This window comes from Chamaea fasciata, unplaced genomic scaffold (genome assembly GCF_029207755.1).
Source record: "Chamaea fasciata isolate MVZ Bird 193981 ecotype frontalis unplaced genomic scaffold, bChaFas1.0.hap1 SCAF_25, whole genome shotgun sequence".
NCBI classification, from domain to species: domain Eukaryota; kingdom Metazoa; phylum Chordata; class Aves; order Passeriformes; family Sylviidae; genus Chamaea; species Chamaea fasciata.
This window is the reverse complement of record NW_027094110.1, coordinates 2156928-2182945: the sequence shown is the minus strand read 5'-3', so window position 1 is coordinate 2182945 and position 26018 is coordinate 2156928. Positions and strand designations below refer to the sequence as shown.

General features: G+C 52.2%; 1 protein-coding gene across 15 annotated transcripts in view; it reads left to right on the top strand.

The window, feature by feature from the left end:
* The window catches only part of NFASC (neurofascin), an 82133-nt gene that overhangs the window by 23432 nt on the left and 32683 nt on the right, over window positions 1-26018 (top strand). For 7 of the 15 annotated variants that reach the window (XM_066203902.1, XM_066203899.1, XM_066203895.1 and 4 more), the window contains exons 7-25: window positions 454-624; window positions 4236-4286; window positions 8270-8381; window positions 8971-9155; window positions 9737-9868; window positions 10347-10490; window positions 11809-11920; window positions 12022-12188; window positions 12472-12619; window positions 13225-13349; window positions 14129-14164; window positions 15159-15260; window positions 16999-17196; window positions 18372-18442; window positions 19742-19964; window positions 21165-21280; window positions 22389-22593; window positions 24844-24966; window positions 25404-25577. In XM_066203902.1, coding sequence (XP_066059999.1) covers window positions 454-624; window positions 4236-4286; window positions 8270-8381; window positions 8971-9155; window positions 9737-9868; window positions 10347-10490; window positions 11809-11920; window positions 12022-12188; window positions 12472-12619; window positions 13225-13349; window positions 14129-14164; window positions 15159-15260; window positions 16999-17196; window positions 18372-18442; window positions 19742-19964; window positions 21165-21280; window positions 22389-22593; window positions 24844-24966; window positions 25404-25577 — 2595 coding nt within the window. The remainder of the gene's footprint in view (window positions 1-453; window positions 625-4235; window positions 4287-8269; window positions 8382-8970; window positions 9156-9736; window positions 9869-10346; window positions 10491-11808; window positions 11921-12021; window positions 12189-12471; window positions 12620-13224; window positions 13350-14128; window positions 14165-15158; window positions 15261-16998; window positions 17197-18371; window positions 18443-19741; window positions 19965-21164; window positions 21281-22388; window positions 22594-24843; window positions 24967-25403; window positions 25578-26018) is intronic. The other 8 variants (XM_066203905.1, XM_066203898.1, XM_066203906.1 and 5 more) reach the window with 4 other exon arrangements.

Here is a 26018-nt window from a genome sequence, read left to right as displayed (position 1 = left end):
TGCGGTCAGAGTTTATCCAGGTAAAAGCCTGCGGTCAGAGTTCAGCCAGGTAAAAGCCTGCGGTCAGAGTTTATCCAGGTAAAAGTAAAAGCCTGCGCTCAGAGCTCAGCCGGCAGTAACCAGCAGTCCGAGGCTGCGAGGCAAACCCACGGCAGGAGCTGCCGCGCAGTCGGTGAGTGGTTGGAGTCAGGACGGCCGAGCTGTAAAGGGGAATAAGGCAGGACCCTCTTCATGCTGGGATCGACAAGAACTCTGTGTCTGGGCTCGTCTCTGCCCTCTGGCAAGAGGGGCTGCTGCGACCTTTGCCAGCATCTACCATCTGACACTGAATGTGAGGCTCAGAACTGCACCCCTGGGCAGCACAGAGCCATGAAAGTTAAAACATGATGCATCAGCCTCACCCCCGTGCTTTCCCTCCTCCATAAATCCCAAATTCCCGCCTTTCCCCCGCAGCCATGGAGCCCATCCCGCAGGACAAGCGCGTGTCCCAGGGCCAGAACGGGGACCTCTACTTCTCTAACGTGCTGGCGCAGGACGCGCTGACCGACTACAGCTGCAACGCCCGCTTCCACTTCACCCACACCATCCAGCAGAAGAACCCCTACACCCTCAAGGTCAAAACCAGTAAGTGGCTCACTGGGGGACCAGTTTGGGCTCATTCCCATCGGGTTTTCCGGCCGGGAATCCAGTAAGGGAAGAGTGGCTCCCGTGGTTTGGTTAGGGTGGGGTATGGACGGGTTTGGGTGGCGAGTGGTGGTTTTGGGGTGGGTGGGGAGGGAGGGATTGCGGCTTCGTGGTTTTAGGGTTCCACAGGTGGTTTGGAGTAGGAATTTCCCATTCCGTGTGTTTGGGGGTGTTTCACGGATGGGGCATTCCCAGCATCCCCAGGGGAGTGCGGGAATTGCCAATTCCATGCGTTTGGGATAAAAACAGGGGAATGTTTTGACGGAGGGGTGGCATTCTCACTGTCTCCAGGGAACTGTACAATATCCAGAGGTAACCTGAAGTGGGAATCACCAAAGTTGGGATAAAACAGGGAGTGTTCCAGCAGATATGGAGCATTCCCGCCATCTCCAGGGAAATGTAGGAATCGCCAATTCCCTGTGTTTGGGATAAATCACAGAGTTTTGACACATCTGGAGTATTCCTGCTGTCTCCAGGGAAATGTAAAACATCCAGAGGTGATCTGGGGCTGGAATTACCAATCCCGTGTGTTTGGGATAAAACTGGGGGTGTTTCCACATTCTCACCGCATTCAGGGAAGTGTAAAATAGCCAGGGATCATTCCCTGCTTTTGGGAAAGATGAAATATCCAGGGATCATTCCCTGCCTTGGTGGAATTGGCCGTGGTTGGCTCCGGGGGATGGGATGCGGAAAAACGAGTGTGGAATGTGGCTGTGGGTATTCCTGGCCCTCCTTTGCTCCAGTGGGAGCCTCTGGAATCTGGTGGGACATGGGATGGGCGTCCCCAGGTGTCCCCACCGAGCATCGATGAGGGGACACGAGGGGCTCTCTCCAGAGCCTTTCCGTTGGCTCCGAGCTCTTCCAGGGCAGGTCTTCCTCCAGGAATGAGAATTCCTGCAGGAAAATGAATTCCTGGTGTGCTGGGGTGACTCCGGAACAGGAAACGGGGCCAGTTTGAGGGACACAAGGACCCTGAGCTGTCACAGGGGCTCAAAGTGACAAAATCCTCAATGAACATCAACCATCACCAGGCAGGAGCTTCCACCCATTCCCAGCATTCCCAGGAAGATCCAGCTGGGAGGTGCTGGCGGTTTTTTGGGAAGCACCAGGCGCTCCTGAGTGCCGGTGGGAGGAATTTAATTTGATTTCCCGGCAGCTTGAGTGAACAGGGCTGTGCTGAAAGGGACCTGGGAGTGAGGAGTTTTCCACCTCGGTGTGGCAGCTCCTCCTCGGTGCAAAGCTGGAGTAGGGAATCAAGGATTCAAAACATTCCAATGGGATCTTTTCCAGTGCTGGGAATGTGGGCCGCTCGTTCATTCCGGATATCATTTGTAAATTCTGGATATTATTTGTGAATTACGAATATTTGTCTGTTTGCGGAGCTGGGCAAAGGAAATCCTGGCGGGTTTTTTGGGAAAAATCCCAGCAAAGAATGATCAGTGGGGTTTGGAGCCTCCAAGGGCTCCATCCCGATGAATTTATCCAGCTCTGGAAGTGACCTGGATGAAATCCTGGTGGATTTTCATGGATTTGGGCTCCCCTCAGGCGTCCCCACATCCCTTCACTCCCAGACCTTGGAAAATCAAATCCTTCTCTTCCGGTTTTCCTTGGGAAACAACCGCTGTAGGATCAGAGGCAAATTCCATCCCAGGAATGCGCCAGATTCCTTAAAAATTCTGGAACTCAGGCTTTAATTCCCCCCACAAAATATTCTTTATCCACGAAGTGTTGGAAGGGGACGAGGTCGGATTTGTCCCGAGCCCTTGGATCATCTCAGCCTTAATCCCTGAGTTTGGCTCCTTCCAAAAGCCTTCCCCAGCTCCTGAAAAATCATGGAATGGGATTCCGGAGGAAAATGGGAGAGTTAAAGGGATTAATGAAGTTAAAATTAAAAATTAAATTAAATTAAAAGGGATTTTACAGTTCTGCTCTAAAAATTATTATTATTATTATTATTATTATTATTATTATTATTATTATTATTATTATTCAGGTTGTGCTCTTAAAACATAATAATAATAATTATAATAATAGTTTATTGTTAAAATTTCATCTCCTCCTTGCCTTCCTACATCATAGTCCAGCTGTGTCCATCCTAAGGAAAAAAAATCCGCTGGAATGTGGAATTTTTGTAGCCGAAAACCAGAGAGAACCCCCCACGTTTTCCCCTCCAAATTGCTCCAATTTTGGGGTTTTCCCCAAAGATTCCGAAGAGGAAAACATTCCCAGGAAATAGTTACTCTATAATTCCCACCCTTTTCGCTCTTCCCACCCCTTGGAGAAGGAAATCAGCCCCTTTTCCTGCTGCTCCTGCCCGTGTTTGTCCTGGAAGGCGCCGCGCTCCGAGTGCTTTTGGATCCCTGCTCCCGCCTGTCCCGTCCTTGCTGATTTTTGGGAATTCCCCGTGTCCTCATCCTGGCTGTTTTTTGGGATGTCCCTGTGTCCTCCTCCCTGTCCTATCCTTGGTGGTTTTTGGGAATTCCCCGTGTCCCCTGTCCTCGCTGATTTTTGGGATGTCCCCATGTTTTCCACCCTGTCCCATCCTTGGTTTTTTTTGGGAATTCTCATGTCCCCTGCCCTGTCCTGTCTTTACTGTTTTTTGGGAATTCTCGTGTCCCTGTCCTGGCTGTTTTTTGGGATGTCCTTTGTCCCCCACCCTGTTCTGTCATTACTGTTTTTTGGGAATTCTCGTGTCCCTGTCCTGGCTGTTTTTTGGGATGTCCTTTGTCCCCCACCCTGTTCTGTCATTACTGTTTTTTGGGAATTCTCGTGTCCCCGTCCTGGCTGTTTTTTGGGATGTCCTTATGTCCCCCACCCTGTTCTGTCATTATTGTTTTTTGGGAATTTCCCATGTCCCCTGTACTGACTGTTTTTTGGGATGTCCTTATGTCCCCCACCCTGTCCCATCCTTGCTGTTTTTTGGGAATTCTTATGACCCCCACCGTGTTCTGTCCTTACTGTTTCTTGGGAATTTCTGTGTCCCCTGTCCTTGCTGTTTTTTGGGAACTCCCGTGTCTCCTGTCCTTACTGTTTTTTGGGATGTCCTCATGTCCCCCATCCTGGCTGTTTTTTGGGATGTCCCCATGTCCCCATGGCCCCCATCCTGTCCTGTCCTGGCTGTTTTTTGGGATGCACCCATGTCCCCCATCCCGTCCTGTCCTGGCTGTTTTTTGGGATGTCCTCATGTCCCCCACCCTGGCTGTTTTTTGGGATGTCCCTGTGTCCCCCGTCCCGGCTGTTTTTTGGGATGTCCCCATGTCCCCTGTCCTTGCTGTTTTTTGGGAATTCCCATGTCCCCCGTCCTTACTGTTTTTTGGGATGTCCTCATGATCCCCACCCTGGCTGTTTTTTGGGATGTCCCCATGTCCCCATGTCCCCCATCCTGTCCTGTCCTGGCTGTTTTTTGGGATGTCCCCGTGTCCCCCCTCCTGGCTGTTTTTTGGGATGTCCCCATGTCCCCCGTCCTGGCTGTTTTTTGGGAACTCCCGTGTCCCCCTCCCACGCTGTCCCCGCCTCCCCGGCGCTGCTCACGGTGTTCTGTTTAATTGCAGAGAAGTCCCATAACGAAACGTCTTTAGGAAATTCCCCCGCCATGTACCGCGGTGAGTCCACGCTGGCTTTGGGAGTCCCGGCTTAACCCAGTCCCGCCTAACCCCACTGACCCCATTCCCTGCCCGTGTCCCCTTTGCTGTCACCGTGTCCCCGTCCCGGCCTCAGCTTTGCCAAAATTTATCGGGATAAATCCATCCAAGCCACCACAAAACCCCCAAAATGTTCCCACTTTCCGCTGAGCGGGGTTTAAGCGAGTTAGGCTTGGCTTGGGAGGTTTGGGGTTTATGGGATCTGGATTTGGTCCCCGCTGTCCTGCCTGCAGCAAAGCTCAGGGTTTAAACATCAGATCCTCATCCCTCTTTTCTGTGTCTCCAGAAGAAGCATTTCCAGAGGGAGAATTCCTGGTGTTTCCAGCTGAACTCAGGCAGGGAGAAAAAAAAAGGGAAGAAAAAAAAGGAATATTTGGGTTTTCCTGAAATCTGGGTGATCTCTGTGCACAGAGGTTGGATGTGTGCTGGATGCTTCCACAGGCTCCTGCCTTTTGTTGGGACAGGAAATTCCCTTTGGATTCTTCGCCTGCTGGGAGAATCCCATCCCAAAATCCTAAATCCAGGCAGGGAATTCCCTCTGGATTCCTTCTCCCTTCTGGGAGAAGCCCATCCCAAAATCTTAGCTGATGCTTCAGGCACTAAAACCCCCAGGACGTCTGCCCTGGGAACAATCGGAATTGTCAGGGATGTGTTGGGATAACAAAGGCAGCAGGGAGGGATTTTAAGGAGCGGGAGATGGGGCAGGTTTGGGAGCACAGGGAATCCCGGGAATGTCACCAACCTCTCCAAAGCCACCAGGAATTCCAGCTGCTCCCAAATCCGGAGCTGTCCCGGGCAGGATTCGTTTCCTGCCCTTCCTGCTGCTTTTGGGGCCGGGGTCGTGCGGGGTCAGCTCCGGGAACGTCCCTTGCTGTCCCCGCCGTGTCCTGGAGCGAAATCCCCGCCGGAGCCGGCGTCTCCTCGTGCCCAGGGCACAATTCCCATCCCGCGGGGACTTTTGGGGACAAGGAGGGCGCTGCCAGCTGGGAGCAGGGAGAGCCGGAGTGCGGCGGGAGCGGGATGTGCCAGGGCACGGCCAAGGGAATCGGGATCCTGGCAGCGGGAGCAGGAGGGTTTGGAGGATGCCGAGGAGCTGCGAAAGGCTCTGCAGCGGAATTGAACGGGACGGACAGTCTGGAAATACTTGGAAAAAAGGCTGGGAAGAGGGGATTGTCAGCAAAAACAGCTTCGGTGGGAGCGGCATCAACAACTGGAAAGGGGAGAAGAAGAGATGGGACAGGGGCAAAGGGAATTCCAGTCTCCTGGGCTTCCGGATTTCCCGTTGGATGTCTTTGTTCAGGGAAAAGGGATCTTAAGATCCATCAGGAAAATGGGATTTTATCTGCACGATCCCATTGTGTCCCCCTGTTCCCTGTGGGTGCACAGGGGAAACTTCCTGCTCCATGTGCTGTAACATTCCCTGGAAAACTTCCTGGCTCCAGAGGATTCAGATCCCCCTTTCCCACCCCTGTGCAGACCCGGACTCCAACCCAGGCTTTAATTAACTCAATAATTAATGAGCTGGGGATAAAGATTCTTCCCCTCAGGCCTTTTCCTTGTTGCTGCCCCAGCGTTCCTCCCTGGAATGACCTGGCTGGGAATGCTGGTGGCTTTGGGATGTGAAAAATCCCAAGGATTTGAGGTGTCTGGGGGCATTTGGGGCTCTCAGCTGTTCTTCCTTGGGCTGCTGATCCCTGTGATCCAGGCTCAGCTCCAGAGGCAGCTGGAAAAGGGGCCTGGAAGGCTGGGGATCCCATTCCCAGGATGTTCCCGGGCTTTGGGAATGTGGGATCTGCTGGTGGGGATGTGGGGCACAGGATATTGTGGGACACTTGTCCCAAATTCCTCTCCAGGGCCAGGATCACCGCAGGAAGTGTCACCCACCCCTTGTCCCCAGGGCTCGGAGTGATGATTCCCAGAATTCCGTGGGCAAACCGGCTGCAATTATCAGGGAAAAACGATCCAAAAGGATAAATGGAATATTTCATTAGGAGAATTTCCCACTTTCCCCCTCCTTTTAATGGAATTAAAACCGTGTTTTGTCCCTTTTCTTCTCCTTTTTTTTGGCAAATCTGAGGCTGTTTGAGCCTGGCTGTGTCGGGATGGGCACATCCCTGGAAAACAGAGCTGATGGAGGAATTTTAGGTGGGAAAGGGGCAGTTGGCAGCTCTGGGATGCGAATTGCATATTTCTGGGATGATCCCAGTTCACAGCAAAGCTTGAGAGCAGAGTCGACTTTTTTAAGCCCAAAGAAACAGCTCCGGGATTTATTTCTCCTGCTCGGATCCATCCAGAGGGATGAGGGAAACCTTGACGCTTCCAGCTGGAACTTCCACATGCTCAGAGCCTCTGGCTCTGAGGGAATTCCTGGCCGCTCCCTGTTAGAAACAGCAAAATATTTATTATTTATTAATTTCTATTTATTATTTATTAATGGTGCTGTGCTGAGGCAAAAATCAGTTTTGTTTTGTTTTTTCCCGTGCTGTCCTTAGGTTCATGAAAGCCAGGAGGGTGCTAATTAATCTCCCCGATTTTTAATTGCCATCATTAACACAGGCTTGTAAAATCCAGCTTGCTCCGCTTAGCGCTTCCAGTTATCCCACGGGATCCGGAGTGGGAATAAATCCTGATCAAGGCTGATCTTGGGCCGATAAAATAATTAATTCCCACTTTTCTGGTTTGATGGGAGAAGCTCTCGGGTGTGGTGGAGGTTTGGGAGCTCTGCCCTGGATTTTGAGCTGGTTTAACCGGGATTGAGACAGGAATGGAAACAGACTTGGAGAACTCGGGATAAAATCGGGATTTTCCTGCCCTGGTAATCCATTAATCTATAATTGACTAACTGGGAGGGATGTGGGTGTGGAATCGATTCCAAGCATTCCATGGATGAATCCCGGGCTTGGGTTTTCCTTCCCCAAGGTGGGAATTCCGCGAAGAATTCCCGTCCTCGCTCCCCATCTCCTTCCCCTGCCGCAGCTCTGGAAGTTTCCCCAAATTCCCCAAGTCCTGGTTGCCTCCCACTCACTGAGCCCAGGAAATTTTGGGGCAGCAGAAGCCGCATCCCAAATCCTGCTCCAGCACCGGGATGGTGACTCCCCATGGATCCCTCCAGAGTTTTTTGTTTCCTTGTCCCCATCCCATCCCTTTCCTGATCCCATAACTTCCATCCCTGCTGCCGCTGCTTTCCCGCCCATCTCATCCTGTTTCGTCCTCGCTGATCCAGATCTAGGTCAATCATTCCACTTCTTAATGGAATTTTTGCCATGAATAATTAATTTTCTTTTCCCCCCGCAAAGAGGCTTTCGCTGTGTGTGGATCCGTAGGGAATCGTCTTGTGCTTTTCCTTTGTTTTTTTCTTTCCCGTTGAACTTCCCTGTCCAGCCCTAAATGGGTCATTTTGGTGGCTGAGCTGTCCCTTTCCAAGGGGAACCGTCCTTCCAGGCCTCCAGGAAAGCTGGAAAAGCTCCTTGGTGCTGCTGGAACCCTGGGAATGCTCCATATCCCAGGGAATTCTATGGAAAAGCAGCTCCGTGTCTGAATAAACCCTTCCCGCGCCCATTTTTCCCCCTGTCCATCGTTATATGTCACATCCATCAATATTTCCCAATTCCATCCGATTCCAGCCCATTTTCCAGAGGCAGGGAGGGCAGGAAAGGCGGGAACTGATGGAGTGGGGACTGTCCCCAATGCTCAGCTCCCCCTGCCGCTCCTTCCCTTCCCTGCCTGCCAAACTTCCTCTCCCTCCCCCTTTTTTTATTCAATCCCAAATTCATTTGGAGTCCCTCCTTTCCTTTCCAGGCACATTCCTGGGTGAGTTCAGAATCCCGGGAGGCGACACCTTCCATGAATTCCCGGAGACTTTTAAAAGACCCGTGTTTTGTTTTCTTCTTTCTTTTTTTTTTTTTGTTTTGGTTTTGTTTCTCCTTCTCTCCCACTGATTCCAGCCCGAGGGATCACGGAAACCACTCCCAGCTTCATGTATCCCTACGGAATGTCCAGCAGCCAGATGGTTCTCCGAGGGGTGGATCTCCTGCTGGAATGCATCGCCTCCGGAGTGTACGTACCACGGAGAGGGAGATCCCCGGCAATTCCTGGCGGGATCAGGGCCAGGAATCACTCCTGGATGGGGAAAAAGGGATCATTCCCTCCTTTTTAGTTGTTATCAGTTCTCCCATAACCTCCTCGCTGTTGAGGTTTCCAGGGGTTTTCAGATCCTTGTCTGAGGATAATTCCCCACTGGTTTGTCCTAAAGTTTGGGAATTTCCCGGCAGCTTCTCAGCACTGTGTAGGGGAGGACATTTGTGTCCCCCAGAAGTGTCCTGCCCACACCATCAGAACACGCTCAGGGATGGGCTTTGAGGTCCCTTCCACCCCAAACCATTCCAGAATTCCATGATCCTGCATTCCCAGGAGGATCGGGAGGGAAACACCATTCCTGAGCAGCTGGGAATGCTCAGGGCCGAGGTTTAGGGGCAGTGATGGGAAAGAGGATGATGGGAATAAGGGCGTCCCCACCAGATCGATCAGACCTTCTCCCTGGGTTCCCAGGGTGGGAATTTTACTGTTATTCAGGAATACCAACTCTTTACTTGGGAGTCATTCCCTTGCCTGTGGAAAAGGCTCTGACCTGCTCCCCGCTCCTCAGACCAGCACCGGACATCATGTGGTACAAGAAAGGCGGAGAGCTGCCGGTGGGCAAAACCAAGCTGGAGAACTTCAACAAGGCCCTGCGCATCTCCAACGTGTCCGAGGAGGACTCGGGGGAATATTTCTGCCTGGCCTCCAACAAGATGGGCAGCATCCGCCACACGATCTCGGTGAGAGTGAAGGGTACGTCACCTTTACCTTCCCTCTTGGGGTCCCGGCCGCCTGGAGCCGGGAGGGAAATTCATGGAATGCCGGGAGGGAAAGCGGGGCCTTTTCCCTGGGGATGGGTCCGTGCTGAGTCCGTGTTCTTCAGGGATTCATGGAATGGGTTGGGTTGGAAGGACTTTAAAGGTCGCCCAGTTCCACCCCCTGCTGTGGGCAGGGACACGTTCCCTGATCCCAGGTTGCTCCAAGCCCCATCCGACCCAGCCTTGGACACTTCCAGGGATGGAGCAGCCAGAGCTTCTCTGGGAATTCCACCCCAGCACCTCCCCACCCTCCCAAGGAATGATTCCATCCCGTTATCCCATCCAAATCTTCCCTTTTTTTCAAATTAAAATCTTGTCCAAACGGCCCCAAAAGCAGCGGGAGGTGGGATCCCACTGACAGCAGTGGCGGTGTGTTTGTGTGGCCAAGGATTCCTTCACTGAATCCCAGGAAACCCGCTCGGTGTTTCCATCTCCTTCCTCCCCCAGGGATGTTGGAGGGGGATTTTGGGGGTGGTGCTGCTGTCCCCGTGTCACCGGGGTGGGGCTGTTTTCCAGCTGCTCCCTACTGGCTGGATGAGCCGGAGAACCTGATCCTGGCCCCCGGCGAGGACGGCAGGCTGGTGTGCCGGGCCAACGGGAACCCCAAACCCTCCATCCAGTGGCTGGTGAACGGAGAGCCCATCGAAAGTGAGTGAGGGACAGACCGGGCCTCCTCCAAAATCCCTGCCACAATCCCAGCCCAAATCCCAGCCAAGGGTCTCCTGGCTGAGTACGAGCCAGAGTTGCTTCCCTCTCCAAAATCCCAGCCCAAATCCCAGCCCAAATCCCAGCCAATGGTCTCCTGTCTGAGCACGAGTCAGAGCTACTTCCTTCTCCAAAATCCCAGCCCAAATCCCAGCCCCAATCCCAGCCCAAGTCCCAACCGAGGGTCTCCTGGCTGAGGAGCAGCCAGAGCTGCTGGTGGGGTCCCACCCCCCCGTGGGCTCCACGTGAACCCCAGTTTGTCCCAGATTGTCCCAGTTCACCCAGTGGCTCCCAGCTGTGTCCGCGGGGCTCACGCACCATCACCGGCTTCCAACTGGGCTGAGCTGGGAAGACTCCCCATGACATGATGGGATGGATTTTCATTTGGGACCGAACTGAAGGAGCTGTCCTTGCTTTGAAGCGTCTCCCCCCAACCCCAGCCGGGAGGTGGCCGGGGACACCATCGTGTTCCGGGACACGCAGATCGGCAGCAGCGCCGTGTACCAGTGCAACGCCTCCAACGAGCACGGCTACCTGCTGGCCAACGCCTTCGTCAGCGTGCTGGGTGAGCACCCGAACCTCCAAGTCCCATGGAATCCCATCCATGGGCTGGGCTGGGTGAGCCTGAGGGAACCCAAACCTCCAAGTCCCATGGAATCCCATCCATGGGCTGGGCTGGGTGAGCCTGAGGGAACCCAAACCTCCAAGTCCCATGGAATCCCATCCATGGGCTGGGCTGGGTGAGCCTGAGGGAACCCAAACCTCCAAGTCCCATGGAATCCCATCCGTGGGCTGGGCTGGGTGAGCCTGAGGGAACCCAAACCTCCAAGTCCCATGGAATCCCATCCGTGGGCTGGGCTGGGTGAGCCTGAGGGAACCCAAACCTCCAAGTCCCATGGAATCCCATCCATGGGCTGGGCTGGGTGAGCCTGAGGGAACCCAAACCTCCAAGTCCCATGGAATCCCATCCATGGGCTGGGCTGGGTGAGCCTGAGGGAAAAGGGGCACCCAAACCTCCAATTTCCATGGAATCCAAGGATAGGTTGGGCTGGGTGAGCCTGTGGGAACCCAAACCTCCAATTCCCATGGAATCCAAGGATGGGTTTGGTCGGAAAGGACCTTAAAGCTTAAAGGACCCTAAGCTCAGCTCAAAGCTCATCTTAAAACAGTGGATGTGAGACTCAGTGCCAAGGTGGTGTTGGGTCGTAGGTTGGGCTTGATGATTTTTAAAGGTCTTTTCCAACCTTTTTCCAACCAGTTGGTTCTGGGATTCATCCAAAAGTCCACCCTCTCGCCATGGATGGGAGATGGAACCTTCCGCTATCCCAGGGTGTTCCAAGCCCCGTCCAGCCTGGTCTTGGACACTTTCAGGGATCCAGGGGCAGCCACAGCTTCCCTGGGAATTCCATCCCAGCCCCTCCCCACCCTCCCAGCCAGGAATTCCTTCCCAACATCCCACCTAAACTCTCCTGTTTTAGTTTAAAATCATCTCCCTTTACCCCACCACCATATTCCCATGTAGAAGTCACTCTCCCTGGTTTTTCCAAGCCCCCTTTTCCCCGAAGAAGTTTTCCATGAGTTTCCCCCTTTGCTGCTCTGAGGGAATGTGCAAGGCCCCCAGGCTTTGGAGCAGGAATCCATTGCCATGGATTCAAACCAGGCAAAGGCTGGGCTAATCCAGGGATCCCAGTCACAAAACGAGGCTGGAAGGAGAGGGAAGGGGAGGTGAGAGGGAATGGGGAAACTCCACTGGGTTTGGAAAGTGCCGGTAGGAAAAGTGAACAAAAAAAAAAAAAAAAAAGGGGGGGGGGGGAAGGCTGGAAAAAAGCAGCAGAATCCATTTTTTTCTCCTTCTCCACGACTGGAATTTCGGCCGTTGGCAGATGTTCAGCCCCGGATCCTGGGCCCCAAGCACCAGCTGATCAGGGTGATCGAGAACAACAGGACCCGCCTGGATTGTCCCTTTTTCGGGTCCCCCATCCCCACCCTGCGCTGGTAAGAGCCGGATCCCGCCCCGCTCCGTCCCGAGGGGTGGGAAATGGGGGTGGGTTTCCTGCTTTTCCTTCCCTTCCAACAGCTCTTTGTGGTGTTGGGAGGTTTAAGAACGGCCAGGGGAACATGCTGGACGGAGGCAACTACAAAGCCCACGAGAACGGGAGCTTGGAGATGTTCATGGCTCGGAAGGAGGACCAGGGGATCTACACCTGCGTGGCCACCAGCATCCTGGGGAAAGCTGAGGCCCAGGTCCGCCTGGAGGTCAAAGGTAGGGGCACAGAGGCGCCAAAATCTTGGATCTTCTGGAATTTGCAGCAGAAATAGTTGAGGTTAAAATCCAGGGTCTTCTGGAATTTGCAGCAGAAATAGTTGAGGTCAAAATCTTGGGTCTTCTGGAATTTGCAGCAGAAGTATTTGTGGCTAAAATCTTGGGTTGTGAGGGAACTCGAGGAGTTTGGGACATAACCCTTGACCCCGTACAGACCCCGCAAAGATCGTGGCGGGTCCAGAGGGGTTTGGAACGTGACCTTTTCATTTGTGACCCCACACAGACCCCACCAGGATCGTGAGGGGCCCCGAGGACCAGGTGGTCAAGAGGGGCGACATGCCCCGGATCCACTGCCGCGTCAAGCACGACCCCACGCTCCGCCTCATGGTCACCTGGCTCAAGGACAACGTCCCCCTCTACCTGGGCAGCAGGTCTGTGCCCAAAAATTCCGCAGATCTCTCTCCCAGCACTGTTGGATTTTTAGCAGAACGTTCCAGGAGCCCCCAGGGATAAATACTGGGTTCCCACCTAAGAAATATTTGATGTTTTTGACACTTTTAATCCCATTAGCCTGGCCTCCAGCAATTCCGGCTGATTTATCAGTGAATCCAGACTTTGGCGCAGGTTTTATTGCCGGATATTTTAGGACACCTTGATAAAACCTGGGCATTCATAACGAGCCGCTCCAAAATTAATGTTCTTCTGCTGTGGCTGGCAGGGCTTTAATTTCCTTTCCGTACCTGACTGCCCTTTCTTGTGAGGCAAGATCTGATCCCAGGGCACGAGCCCGGGGCTGGCTGTTGTCCTAAAAATGTGATTATTCCCCAGATACACCCCAGGGCGCGTGATTCCTTAGGAAATGAGCTTTCCCAGAATAACCCAGCGCATCCTCAGCTGATAAAACCTCCAGACCGGAGACGTTCTCCTGCTCTGGGTTGGGTTTCCGGCTGGATTTTGTCAGGGACGAAACATCCAGCCTTCAACGCTACTTCCTAAATAAGTCAGGCCAGAATTTTGGGATGTTGTTTCCTTGAAGGATGAAGAAGGAGGAGGATGGCCTGACGATCCACGGCGTGGTTGAGAAGGACCAGGGCGACTACACGTGCGTGGCCAGCACGGAGCTGGACAAGGACTTGGCCAAGGCCTATCTCACCGTGCTGGGTAAAGCCCTCCTGACCCCACAGCTTGCCTTTGAACGGGACGCCCCGACCTCGAGGTCAGGCTGGAAGGGGAGGTCTGGGCTCCAAGGTTGTCCCCTGGATGCTCAGGGAGGTGCTGGCAGAGCAGGGGTTCCGTTGTTGCAGGATTCGCCGCCTCGTCGGGGACGATGGCACTGAAATGGTGTGAAAAATCCTGGTGTTTGAGGGCAAAAATTTAAACAGGAATTGTTGCACACAGCCCAAAGTATCCCTGGGTGGATGTCGAAGATCCATGAGAAAAGCCCTAGAGTTGGGGGTGGATTCAGCGGGATTGGGGCTGAGCCAGCTCCTCCTGTCCCTCTGTGTCCCCTTCGTGTGTCCCCTTTGCAGCACAGGGAGGGACAAATCCACCCCGTTCCCCATTTGTGCCACGCCAAGCTCTGCTCGGCAAACAGGGATTTATCCCCCCCTGGCCACCTCAGGTTCCCAGGAACGCCACAACCTGCCAGTGCCCCTCCACAGCTGGAACAGGAACCCCAAATAATGCCCCTGGGCTTGATTTATCTCCCCTCCTCTCCCCTAATGCCTCATTAACCCCTCATCAGGCTGACATTTCCCTTTTGCTGCCAACTCCGAGGGCGGGTAAAGCAATGGAGGGCTCTGGGGGGGGAGGATTTTCCTGCTCCGCCTCCCAGACTGGATCAATTCCCGCTGAAATCCGGAACTTTATGTTTGCCAGGTGCTCCTTTGGCCACCCAAGCTTAAACTAACCCGGTTAACAAGCACTGTCTTACCTTGCAGCCATCCCCGCTAACCGGTCGAGAGAATTACCCAAAGGTAATCGTCACTAATTTCCTCGCCTCCCTTTCGTTTTCCACCTTGGTTTTGGTTTTCTCCCTCACCAGTAACTCCAAGAGAAAAGGGTGGCAAGCTGGAAAAACTGGGGGATGAAGCTTCCAGGTTGTCCTTGAAGGAGATGAAGCTCCAAGTCCTCTCCAAGTTATCCCTGAAGGAGTTGATTTTTCCAGGTTGTCCTGGAAGGAGCTGAAGCTCCAAGTCCTCTCCAAGTTATCCCTGAAGGAGTTGATTTTTCCAGGTTGTCCTGGAAGGAGCTGAAGCTCCAAGTCCTCTCCAAGTTATCCCTGAAGGAGTTGATTTTTCCAGGTTGTCCTGGAAGGAGCTGAAGCTCCAAGTCCTGCCCAAGCTGTCCTTGAAGGAGCTGATTTTTCCAAGCCCTGTCCAGATTGTCCTTGAAAACCCAGCCAGACGGGCAGGAAGCTCCTGTTCCACCACATTTTGTGTCCCACAGTGGCAGCTCCTGACTGCAGGAATCGCTTTACCTGCACTTGAAAATCCTGATGGGCAAAACCCCCCCCAAATCCCGCATGGACTCCTCTAATTTTTACCTGGAATTTATTCCTGTTATTGCATGAGCTGGGCCTCGTGACCAGATTTTAAAAAAAACAGGGAATTTGTATCAAATTTATGTTTCCACTGAGGTTTTGTGTCCTTTCCCTGCTGTTCATTTGCATTGCTCTGTGTAAGGTCACAAATCCCCCAAAACCAGCACCTGGTGCCTCCTCCATCATTTTTGGGGTGGAAAAGACAGGGTTTTTCATGGGAGAAGCAGGATTTTTCCTGGGAAAAGCAGGATTACCAGGAAACACAGAAACTACCACACTTATATTTTAAAAATCACTCTGGTCCCTTGAATCGCTGCAGGACATGGATTGTGCCCCGGAGCACATCCTGCCCACGGGGCTGGGAGAGGTGATGGGAACTGGGACTTGCTCCTGGGACAATTCCAGCCTCATTTATCCCACTCCAACAGAACGACCTGACCCGCCCCGGGACTTGGAGCTGACGGATCTGGCTGAGAGGAGCGTGCGGCTGACGTGGATCCCTGGCGATGACAACAACAGCCCCATCACAGGTCTGTCCCCAAAATCCCCCTCCCTCTTCCCAGTGACGGGAAAATCCCTTCCCATCTGTCAGAGACAGAGTTCGCTTTCTTGGTAAATTTTAAAGAGTGGGTTTAATAATAAAAAAAAAATAAGACAATTGGGAGAAAGATTAAGCAAAAAGGAAGAGCGGCCAGGCCGGGTGACTCGGCATTCAGCCAAGTCCACACCCTGCTACGTCAGAGGCTTTCTTTAAATACCCTTTCCTTTGCATCAATCTGCTGAATATTCATACTTTTCCATAAACTGGTTTCCATATTCCAGGAGCTGTTTTGCATGGTCTCTCCTTGGGTTTGCCTTTCTAGACCATGCGTGTTTCTTGGCTGTGTCTTCATTATCACCTCCAGCTTGGGCCTTGGTCCGTACTTTCTTCAGATGGTGGATGCTGACAGTTGGTAAATCAATAGCAGGGTCTTCTTTACACGTTCACTGGATGTTATTTTAATTAAACGGACAGTTTGAGGATATTATACCAATAGCAGGGTCTTCTTTACACGTTCACTGGATGTTATTTTAATTAAACGGACAGTTTGAGGATATTATACCAATAGCAGGGTTTTCTTTACACCTTCACTGGAGGTTATTTTAATTAAACGGACAGTTTGAGGATATTATATCAATAGCAGGGTTTTCTTTACACCTTCACTGGATGTTGTTTTAATTAAACGGACAGTTTGAGGATATTATACCAATAGCAGGGTTTTCTTTACACCTTCACTGGATGTTGTTTTAATTAAACGGACAGTTTGAGGATATTATATCAATAGCAGGGTTTTCTTTACACCTTCACTGGATGTTATTTTAATTAAACGGACAGTTTGAGGATTTTATATCAATAGCAGGGTTTTCTTTACACCTTCACTGGATGTTATCCCCACCAAACAGACAGTTCAAGCAACTACTGTATCAACTACTACCGCTACGCCTAATTTTCTTTACTAATAGCAGAAATAACAACTTATATCCTCACCACCTTGGAGTCCAGGGCAGGAGGAAAACCCCTCGAATTGCCCTGGAGGGGAGGGGGTCCGAGGCCCTGGGTGGGACCCCAGGAAAGCATTGCCTTTGACCTTAGTCCATGGGAAAAGCTTCCGACACTTACAGACGAATTGAAAACAGCCAAGATTTAAAATAGATAGTGGTTTAGTTTGAAAATCTGTAGGTTTGGGTTTTTAGAATGGAAGTAGATGAGAACAAGATGGAGAATTTTGGGCGGCGCCTTAAATTCCTCTTCTTCTCCTTCGACTCCATCTTGTGCTGTGACGGTGGCACAGAGACATTGGAGGAACACGTTTGATGTAGAAATTGTGTGTCTAGAATCGATAGTGATTATTGGCACCAAACTGTACACACAGTACGTTTTAAGAGTTGATTGGGTTAGAAACTTTTCAAAAGACCTCGAGCACGAAGCCTGGGGAGTTTTTTTGGCCGAGGTGTTTTAAGCTCGGTGTTAGGCGGCGCGCGGACCTTGAGATAAGGAATTGAATAAACACCTTTAAAGATTGAAGCCGCAAGTTCCGTTCATCTTTTAAACCCTGGTACAGGACTTTGGTAAGGAAAAGACCCCTAATTAGGAGGTTCCCAAAAACCGAATCCAAGATTACCACAAAGTTATGGATCGTGCAGAGCACATCTTGCGAAAAGCCGATTTTATAATATCAAAGTTTTATAACCTATAACCCCATCCCCAACCCTTCCTGCTCTTCCCAGATTATATTGTCCAGTTCGAGGAGAACCGCATGCAGCCTGGGATATGGCACTACCACTCCAGGTATCCCGGCAGCGTCAACTCGGCCGTGCTCAGCCTCTCCCCGTACGTCAATTACCAATTCCGCGTGATCGCCGTCAACGACGTGGGCAGCAGCGCGCCCAGCCTGGCTTCTGAGCGCTACCAGACCAACGGGGCACGTGAGTTTTTTTTCCACCTCCCCCCGGGATTTTTTGGGAATTCCTTGGAATCCGCCGCTCTCCGTGGAGGTTCTCCCCCGCCCCGATCCCAGGAATTGGTTGGCGGTGGGATTTTCCGTATGGAGTTCTTGAGCTTTTAAGTGACGTCCTTCAGGGCAGCAAAACGCAGAGATTTATGCAAAAGTCACTCATTTTTTGACTGAAAAACCATGTTTTCCTTCTTTCCCTTAAAGGGAAGATTCCTAAAGGGATTCTCATGGAATTGTTGAGTCTGTGTGGAGATTCAGCAAAAGGAAGAGGTTTATGCAAAAGTCACTCATTTTATTATAGAAAAACCTGGTTTTCCTTCTTTCCCTTAAAGGGAAGATCCCTGAAGGAATTCTCCCAGTCCTTTCAGGCTACAGGAAGCTTGGAAATCTGTAGGAAAATCAGACGCAAGTGCAAATATTGTTAATTATCGGCTGCTGTTAGAGCTGGTCAGTGGTTTTGGGGTAGTGAGGCACAAATTATCCAGGAAAAATGTGGCTGCCCCACCCCTGGAAGTGTCCAAGGCCGGGTTTGATGGGGCTTGGAGCAGCCTGGGATAAGGGAAGGTGACCCTGCCCATGGCAAGGGGTGGCGCTGTGTGATCTTTAAGATCCCTTCCCACCCAAATTCCGTGACAAAAAGAACAAACCCAGCTCCAATCCGCAACCAAGGCTTGAGTTTGTCTGCCCAGGGCTTTGCCCGGAGAATATTTGGGAAAATTCCACGGGAGGAATTCGCAGGAGTTTCAGCAGTTCTGCTGCGTTTCTCCCTTTGCCCATTCCAGGGAGGTTTTTGGAGGATCTGCTGGCACCTAGTGTTGGCTCCCGACAGTGCCCTCCGTGTTCCAGCCTCGAAGTGACAAACTCCTCGCCCTCCACAATGGTTCCCTTTCAGAGATTTAGGACATTTAGGGGGACAAAAAAGAGCCTCCTAAATAAATGGCCTGGTTTTGCAGAGGACGGAGAGTCTCGTGTCCCATTAACCTGAATGGGAACTTCTGGAAAAAAATCAGGCCATTAACTTCTGCCTTGGAAGGACTTTCGGCTTGCAGGGCTTTAACAACTCAGTGGTTGCTTTTTTTTTTTTCTGACATTGAAAAAACTCATTGTTGTTTTTTTTTTTTTTTTGGTTTTCCATGTGAATTTCAGGTCCTGAAATAAATCCAACGGGAGTTCAAGGGGCAGGGACCCAAAAAAACAACATGGAGATAACGTGGACCGTGAGTTCTCCTTGGATGCCTTTTGGGATGGAGTTGCAGGATGAGGGGGAATGGGTTTGGAGTGCCGGGGGGATAGATGGGATATTGGGAATTAATCCTTCCCTGGGAGGGTGGGGAGGGGCTGGGATGGAATTCCCAGAAAATCCATGAGCTGCCCCATGCCTGGGAGTGCCCAAGGCCAGGTTGGAGCAACCTGGGATCATGGAAGGGGTCCCTACTCGTGGGGGTGGAATGGAATGGGATTTCAGATCCCTTCCAAGCCAAACCATTCCAGGATTCCATGAATTTAAAAAGCGGAAGGCACAAGAAAGGCCGTTTTTAGTGCTGTGATAAAAAAAAAAATCCAAAAAATTCAAAATAAAACAAGTCAAAGACATGACGCCCAGAGATGCCAGACTCCAGACTCAGCTTCCCGAATTCGAGTCCTTGAGCAGCTCGGAGGATTTATGGAGCCGCTCCCGCTTTGCTCCCTGCACCAGCAGGTGTCAGCCACAAATCAGGGATGAGCTGTGAGGAGGAACGGCAGCAGGAACAGAGACTGGAATATGGGGACGGTGGATATGGAATATTTATTGTGTAATTCCATGTTCTGGACATGTTTGATTTATTTTATATAATGTATAGATAAGGAATCTGGGCTAGAGGAAGTGTCCCTGCCCATGGAAGGGGCCTGGAATTTAAACCCCTTTCAACCCAAATCATTCCAAGAATAAAATCCTGGATTTTGTGAATGAAATTTCCCGGTCCTGCCTTGGCCCTGGAGGGCAAGAACTCCTTCTGGAGGGCAAGAACTCCTTCTGCCTCTCCTCGGGAACAAAACCTTGCCCTCCTTTGGGATTTGCTGACGGAAGCTGCAATGAGACCCCACCGCTGAGCAGAACCTTTGGATCTCCTTGGTGGAGAAACTCAATCTTTGACGCTGTAATACCCTACAACGCCACAAAGACTCTGACTTCAGCAGAAGGCTGAAATCTTCTTTATTTTCGGGAAGTGTCTTTTTAAACTATTATTTTACACTGACTAATTCGACCGGTGACAAGAAGACAAACCTCTTCAATCACGTTGGTCAGACCGGAGGGACATCAAGAAGAAGATCCCTCCTAGGAAAAACACGTAAACAAATTTGCCGTCACTAAAACACGTTTCTCGTTTACAGAAAATTCTCTGGGAAAGGAATTTCAGAAACCAAAACCACAGCAGGCACCAAACCAGGGGCTTCCAAAATCTTTCGGTTTATTATTTTTTTTTTCTTTTCCCCCTTTTCTCACTTTTCCCCTTCTCTGTTCCGCCCCACCGAAGCCTCTGAACGCGACCCAGGCGTACGGGCCCAACCTGCAGTACATCGTGCGGTGGCGGCGGCGGGAGCCCCGCGGGAGCTGGCACAACGAGACGGTGCGGGGCGCGCGGCACGTGGTGTGGAACACGCCCATCTACGTCCCCTACGAGATCAAGGTGCAGGCCATGAACGACTTCGGCAGGGCCCCGGAGCCCGACACCTACATCGGATACTCCGGGGAGGATTGTGAGTGTTGCCTCGGCGGCAGGAGGGGTTTTGGGGGTGGTTCAATCTAAGGGTGAGGAGCGGCTGGGATGTGGGAGGGGCACGGTGGGATTTGGGGCAAAAATCCGCTTTTTGTTTGGAGAAGGTTTGGAGGATCTGGCCAGTGGAAGGTGTCCCTGTCTGTGGTCATCTGGGCCATGGAAGATGTCCTTGCTCATGGTGACCTGAGCTATGGGGGATGTCCTTTCTCATGGCCACCTGGGCTGTGGAAGGTGTCCCTGTCTGTGGCCACCTGGGCTATGGGAGATCTCCCCACCTGTGGCCTCCGGGGCTATTGGAGGTGTCCCCACCCATGGCCACCTGGGCTGTGGAAGATGTCCCCACCCATGACCGCCTAGGCTATGGAAGATGTCCCCACCCATGACCGCCTAGGCTATGGAAGATGTCCCCACCCATGACCGCCTAGGCTATGGAAGATGTCCCCACCCATGGCCACCTGGGCTATGGAAGATGTCCCCACCCATGGCCACCTGGGCTATGGAAGATGTCCCCACCCATGGCCACCTGGGCTGTGGAAGATGTCCCCACCCATGGCCACCTGGGCTGTGGAAGATGTCCCCACCCATGGCCACCTGGGCTGTGGAAGATGTCCCTGTCCATGGTCACCTGGGCCATGGAAGATGTCCTTGCTCATGGTGACCTGGGCTATGGGTGATGTCCTTTCTTGTGGCCACCTGGGCTATGGAAGGTGTCCTCACCCATGGCCATGTGGGCTGTGGGAGGTGTCCCCATCTGTGGCCACCTGGGCTATGGAAGATGTCCTCACTCATGGCCTCCTGGGATACTGGAGATGTCCCTGTCTAATTAAAAATATGGAAATGAGGTTTTTTGGAATTTTGGGGTCCAACTTTGGGACAGGTGAGGCAGGAAAGGGTTGGATGTGCTGCGATCCCTCACCTGGAGAATGAGGTGAGCCAGACCCTTCCCTGCAGCAGGAATTTCCGCTTTTAGCTGGATCAGGAATGTTCTTCTGGAGGAGCAAAATCAGATTTATCTTCTTCCCATGGAAGAGGGTGGAGCCACCGTGGGGCTGCTGCTCACGGGATTTGTGATGGGGAAAGCACAGCAGGGGGTGTCCACCTGTCCAGCTGTCCATCTGTCCGAGCTCCAGGGTCATTCCAGGTTCCTAACGGCCACTCCGCTCTATCCCTGCCCGCCCAGATCCCAAGGCTGCGCCCACGGATGTCAGGATCAGAGTCTTAAACAGCACAGCCATAGCTCTGACCTGGACCCGGGTGCACCTGGACACCATCCAGGGACAGCTCAAGGAGTACAGAGTGAGCAAATCCCAAATTCCCAAATCCCCGAATCCCGGCACTGACCGTTAACACAGCTAAACCTCCCAAAAATTCCCAGCTGGCTCCCAGGGATGGAGCTGCTGGATGTGGGGATGACAGAAAACTTCCTTTGGGCACCAGGAGCCTCTGGGTTTAGGGCAGGAACCAAGAATTTGGGGCAGGAACCGAGGATTTGCTCTTTGGGGTGTCAGGATGGGGTTGGGGACGTCTCCTGTTGCTTCCTCTGGGCTTGGCTGCGGGATTTGGGACGCTCCAAGAAATCAGGGAGGGATTGGGATGGTCCTGAGGGAGTGACCCCATCCAGGTCAGGTTTTGTGCCATCCCCAAAGTACTGACATCGTCTTTTACTGATCAACAACCCCTGCAAAGCCTAAACCCGCGGTCAGGACTAACTGGGTGCCAAAGCCAGCGTGGATCCGTGTTTTTCCAGGTCTTTCCAGGTTTATATTTAATATTTATCTGTCTTTCCGGTCTTCTATCTAATATTTAATATTTGCTGCTGATGCACAGAGGAGGGAGCCCTTCAAACCAAGCCAAACCTTGAGCAGGGCCCTTCCCTGGGTGTTAAAAACCCCAAACTGGGTGTTAAATTCCCAAACCCAGCAACGAATCCCGGCATTCCCCAATCCCATCATCTGCTGGCTCTGCTTTTCCCTCATTCCGGGGGATTTTCTGAGTGGATTCTTGTTTCTGCATGAAATAGGATTTACAGCCGGGAGCTCTAATGGGACATTTCCCGAATTCAGGCTTTTATTGGTGCCGGGGTGCGTCCCACCTTTCCTTGTCCACCACTGCTCCGAGTGGGAAGGGAGAATCACTCGGATCTTAATCCTTGGGAATTAGGAACGGCTTTACTCTGAGCTCAGTGGTTTTGCTCTGCGTTTTGGGAAGCTCTTAACCCCCTGCTCAGCCTCTTCCTTGGGTAACACCCCCGATTTTCCTCACGGAGCTTCACTAATTCCTCTAAAAACCTCCACAGCCTCGAGCCGCCCTTAGAGGCAAAATTCTGCTTTTTAACATCTAAACCCCCCCCCAAAAAAGTGATGAAACGGGAAAAAGCCTCACCTGGCCCACCTGTTTCTTGAAGGCCTATTTCTGGAGGGACAGCAGCTTGCTGAAGAACCTGTGGGTCTCCAAGAAACGGCAGTTTGTGAGTTTTCCCGGGGACCGCAACCGGGGCACGGTGTCCCGGCTGTTCCCTTACAGCAACTACAAGCTGGAGATGGTGGTCACCAACGGCCGTGGGGACGGGCCCCGCAGCGAAACCAAGGAATTCCTCACCCCTGAAGGAGGTACGTCCCCGCAGGGGTGAAGGTTCTGGCTTCTTTTTCTCCTCCAAGGTCGGGATTAATTCACGTGAGTCGAAGTTTTCCAGTTCGGACTTGAATGTTTGTTATTTGTCTATTTACAGACTCACGAGCCGTGAGCTCTGACTTGCAAGTTAGAGAAAGGAGGTGAAATGGAGCGCTTCTAACTCTCTCTCCAAGGTCATTTAGGTGTTAATTACCCGATAACGAGGTGACACCTCTCTTATCTATATTTCTGACCCAGTAATGACCACCCAAGGCCCGCAGTGCCAGTATTTTCACCCAATTACAGAAAACCACCCCAAAGCCATGAGGAAGGAGGAAGAAGAAGGTGAAGAAGAAGGACCCAGACAATGGCCCCAAATCCTCCGTCTTGCCCCATGAATTACTACATACCAAAATCCCAAATGCCGAGTTTTTCGCCCTGTGAGATCACACGATCCCATTCAAACTACACACCCACAACCCCAGTGCCACCACTCAATTTAGGAAAACTGTTCCCTGACCTCATGACAAATTTAATTCCGGCTTGAGGGTCAGCGCCCCTCAGCTCACAAAGCCTGAAATCTTCATCCTCCGGGGTTCCAACAGGCAGGGAATTTTTTTTCTCGCTGGGAGAGGTTTGGGTGGAGCAGATCCAGGGAGCTGACTCCTTCAGCGCTCCCAAAAAATCCCTGCCGGGTGCTCTGGACACCTCAACCGAGAAGATTTTGGGCTGAAGCAGAGAAATATTGGCAAAACCCTTCTCTAGGCACAGCCCCGTGCCCCTGGTTTGCTGCCTGAACTGGAGATGTTCCTGAGTTGTGGTTTGGATCCGGTGGTTGGATCCATCCTGGAAAAGGCAGGAAAACCTTCCCAGGACCTTCAGGACTCACTGATTCCTCTGCCGGGCTTTTAAGGCGAGATCACCTCGTTCCTTGTGTCAAGGATGAACTCGGGGGTTTAATTTTGTCGCTGGCACAGGAGCTATTTATAGACACGCCGATAATTCCGAGCTGGAGCTGCAATTCCAAGGGCTGGAAGTGACTTTTCCTGCAGCGCAGGAGGGAGTTCGGGCACAGAAGGTCACAAAAACGCAAGAAAAGACTTGCAAGTCTTGTCTCAAAGTATTTTGGGGTCTCCCGTTTTCTCTTCCTCCCCATCCCATCCCATCCTGGCGTCTCTCTTCCTTCACAATTCCTTGGGAAAAATCCTCATTTTTAAAGGATTTTTTTGTGGATTATTGAGGTTGTTTCAGAAGACAGGGTTCAATTCCCGTAGGTTTTGCAGGCAGGGACATTGTGATCCTACTTCTGGGGGATTTGGGGTGGCTTTGGACTTTTGGGGTGATGATAAGCACATTTGGGCGGCGTTAATTAATAATTACAGCGGATTTTACTCTTATCGTGGGGAAAAACGCAGATTCTGATTTTTCCTGCGCCACCCAAGCCCTTTTATCGACTCCAGCTGACATTGAGGAGGCTGAAGGATATCCTGGACAACTAAAAATAAATCCCCGAGCTCTCCCATCTCTCTTCCCCCAATTAAGACACCGCAATTAGGAGGAAATCAGGGGAATAATTTAACTCCAGGCTGGATAATTCTTTCCTTCCTTCAGCACTTAAAGCGGCGACGATCCCAAAAGTTCCTCAGGGTGAGGAATGGTGGGCAGCAGCTCCTCGGGGCAGATCTCTGAAATTCCATTTCCCAGTGATTTTTTTGGGATAAGAAAAGCCATTTCTGGGGGTTCTAAGGGAGGAATCTTTGGGATGAAAACCTGGGAATGTTGGGAAATTTGTTCCCAACAGGCAGATATGGGGCCGGGGTGAAGAGAAGTTTTTGGGAGACTTATTGCTCTTCTAAGAGAGAAATCTCTGGGATGAGAACTTTGAAGGTCAGGAAGTTTGAGTCCAAGAGGAGTGGAGCTGGAGTTAAGGAGGAATTTTTGGGGTGCTTTTTTTGCTCTCCAAAGAAAAACCTTCGGGATGGGAGGGGGGTGTAAGGAAGGCCGGGAAGTTTGGATCCAACAGGAGAAGAGTGGCTGGAGCTGCATTCCACGGGATTTGGATGGCTCCAATTTTCCTCCCTGCTGAAAACCCCACCCGGCTCAGGGTTTTTGGGATAAATCCTCGTGTGATCCATCTGGGGCGTGTCCGTGGGGGAATTTTGGAGTTCCCAGGGCGTGGTCCAGCCCGTGGCTGGTGCAGCAGCGTGAGATTTGTTACCCTGTGTGTGTTCTCTCCCCTCCCCTCCAAGTGCCCAGCTCCCCCAGGTACCTGCGGATCCGACAGCCCAACCTGGAAATCATCAACCTGGAGTGGGATCACCCCGAGCATCCCAACGGGATCATCACGGGATACACCCTCCGGTACCAGCCCTGTACGTCTTCTTCCCGGGAAATCCTTCCCTTCCTGCTTCTGGCCAGGGCAGGGAAATCCGTGAGGAACTGGGGACTTCCATGGTCCCAAACTGGTCTTGGGAGGGGTCCTGGACATCTGCAGGGAGGGGTGGTGGGTGCTCAGCAGCTCCCCAGACTCAGTTTTTGAGGGAAAACCAGCTGGATCTTGGATTTGAGGTGCAGCCGGAGTCGTTTTTGCGCTCAGCCAAACGCAAGGTTTAGGAAGTGACACTCCAGAGCCTGAAGGTCCCCTCCAGCAGGTCCCCAAGCCAGGATGTCACCAAGTGCCCCAACCCAGCCGTGTTCTGGAGCAGCGACAGCTCTGAGCCCCAGGGGGACCTCAGGGTGACCTCAGAGACCCTCCAGAGGGTGAGGGGTGAGCTGGACACCCCAGGAATTCCCGGTTTTCCCTCTGCAGTTAACGGGACGCGGACGGGCAGGACGGTGGTGGAGAACCTGTCCCCCAACCAGACGAGGTTCACCCTGCAGAGGTCAGACCCCATCTCCCGCTATCGCTTCGTGCTCCGCGCCCGCACTCAGGTGGGAGAGGGAGAGGCCCTGGTGGAGGAGTCGCCGGCGCTGCTGGATGAAGGTAAGGGGCAGCACCCGGCTCTGATGGGGGCACAGGATGCGGCAAAGCCAAAAAAATGGCATCGTGGCAGATGTTTCAAACCCCGAAAATGGCATCGTGGCAGATGTTTCCAACCCCGAAAATGTTATGGTGACAGGCCATGGGACAGCCCAGAAATGGAATCAGGGAATCCAAAAAGCTAGGAGTACAGAACAACGATGGCCACTGAGAGGTGGAGGTGGCCCAATGCTGCGGTGAAAACCCAACACAGGTGATTGCCCTGGGGACTGTCCTGTGCTCCTGGCTGTCCCCAAGGCGGGGACATCCCTCCTGTGCCCAGGAGCTGGAGAATATTGCCTGAATTGATGTTTTATACCAAAAGAGGGCAGGGTGAGACGTGATTCCGGAAGGAATTCCTCACTCAGAGGGTCTGGAATCGCTGGCACAGAGAGGTTGTGGATG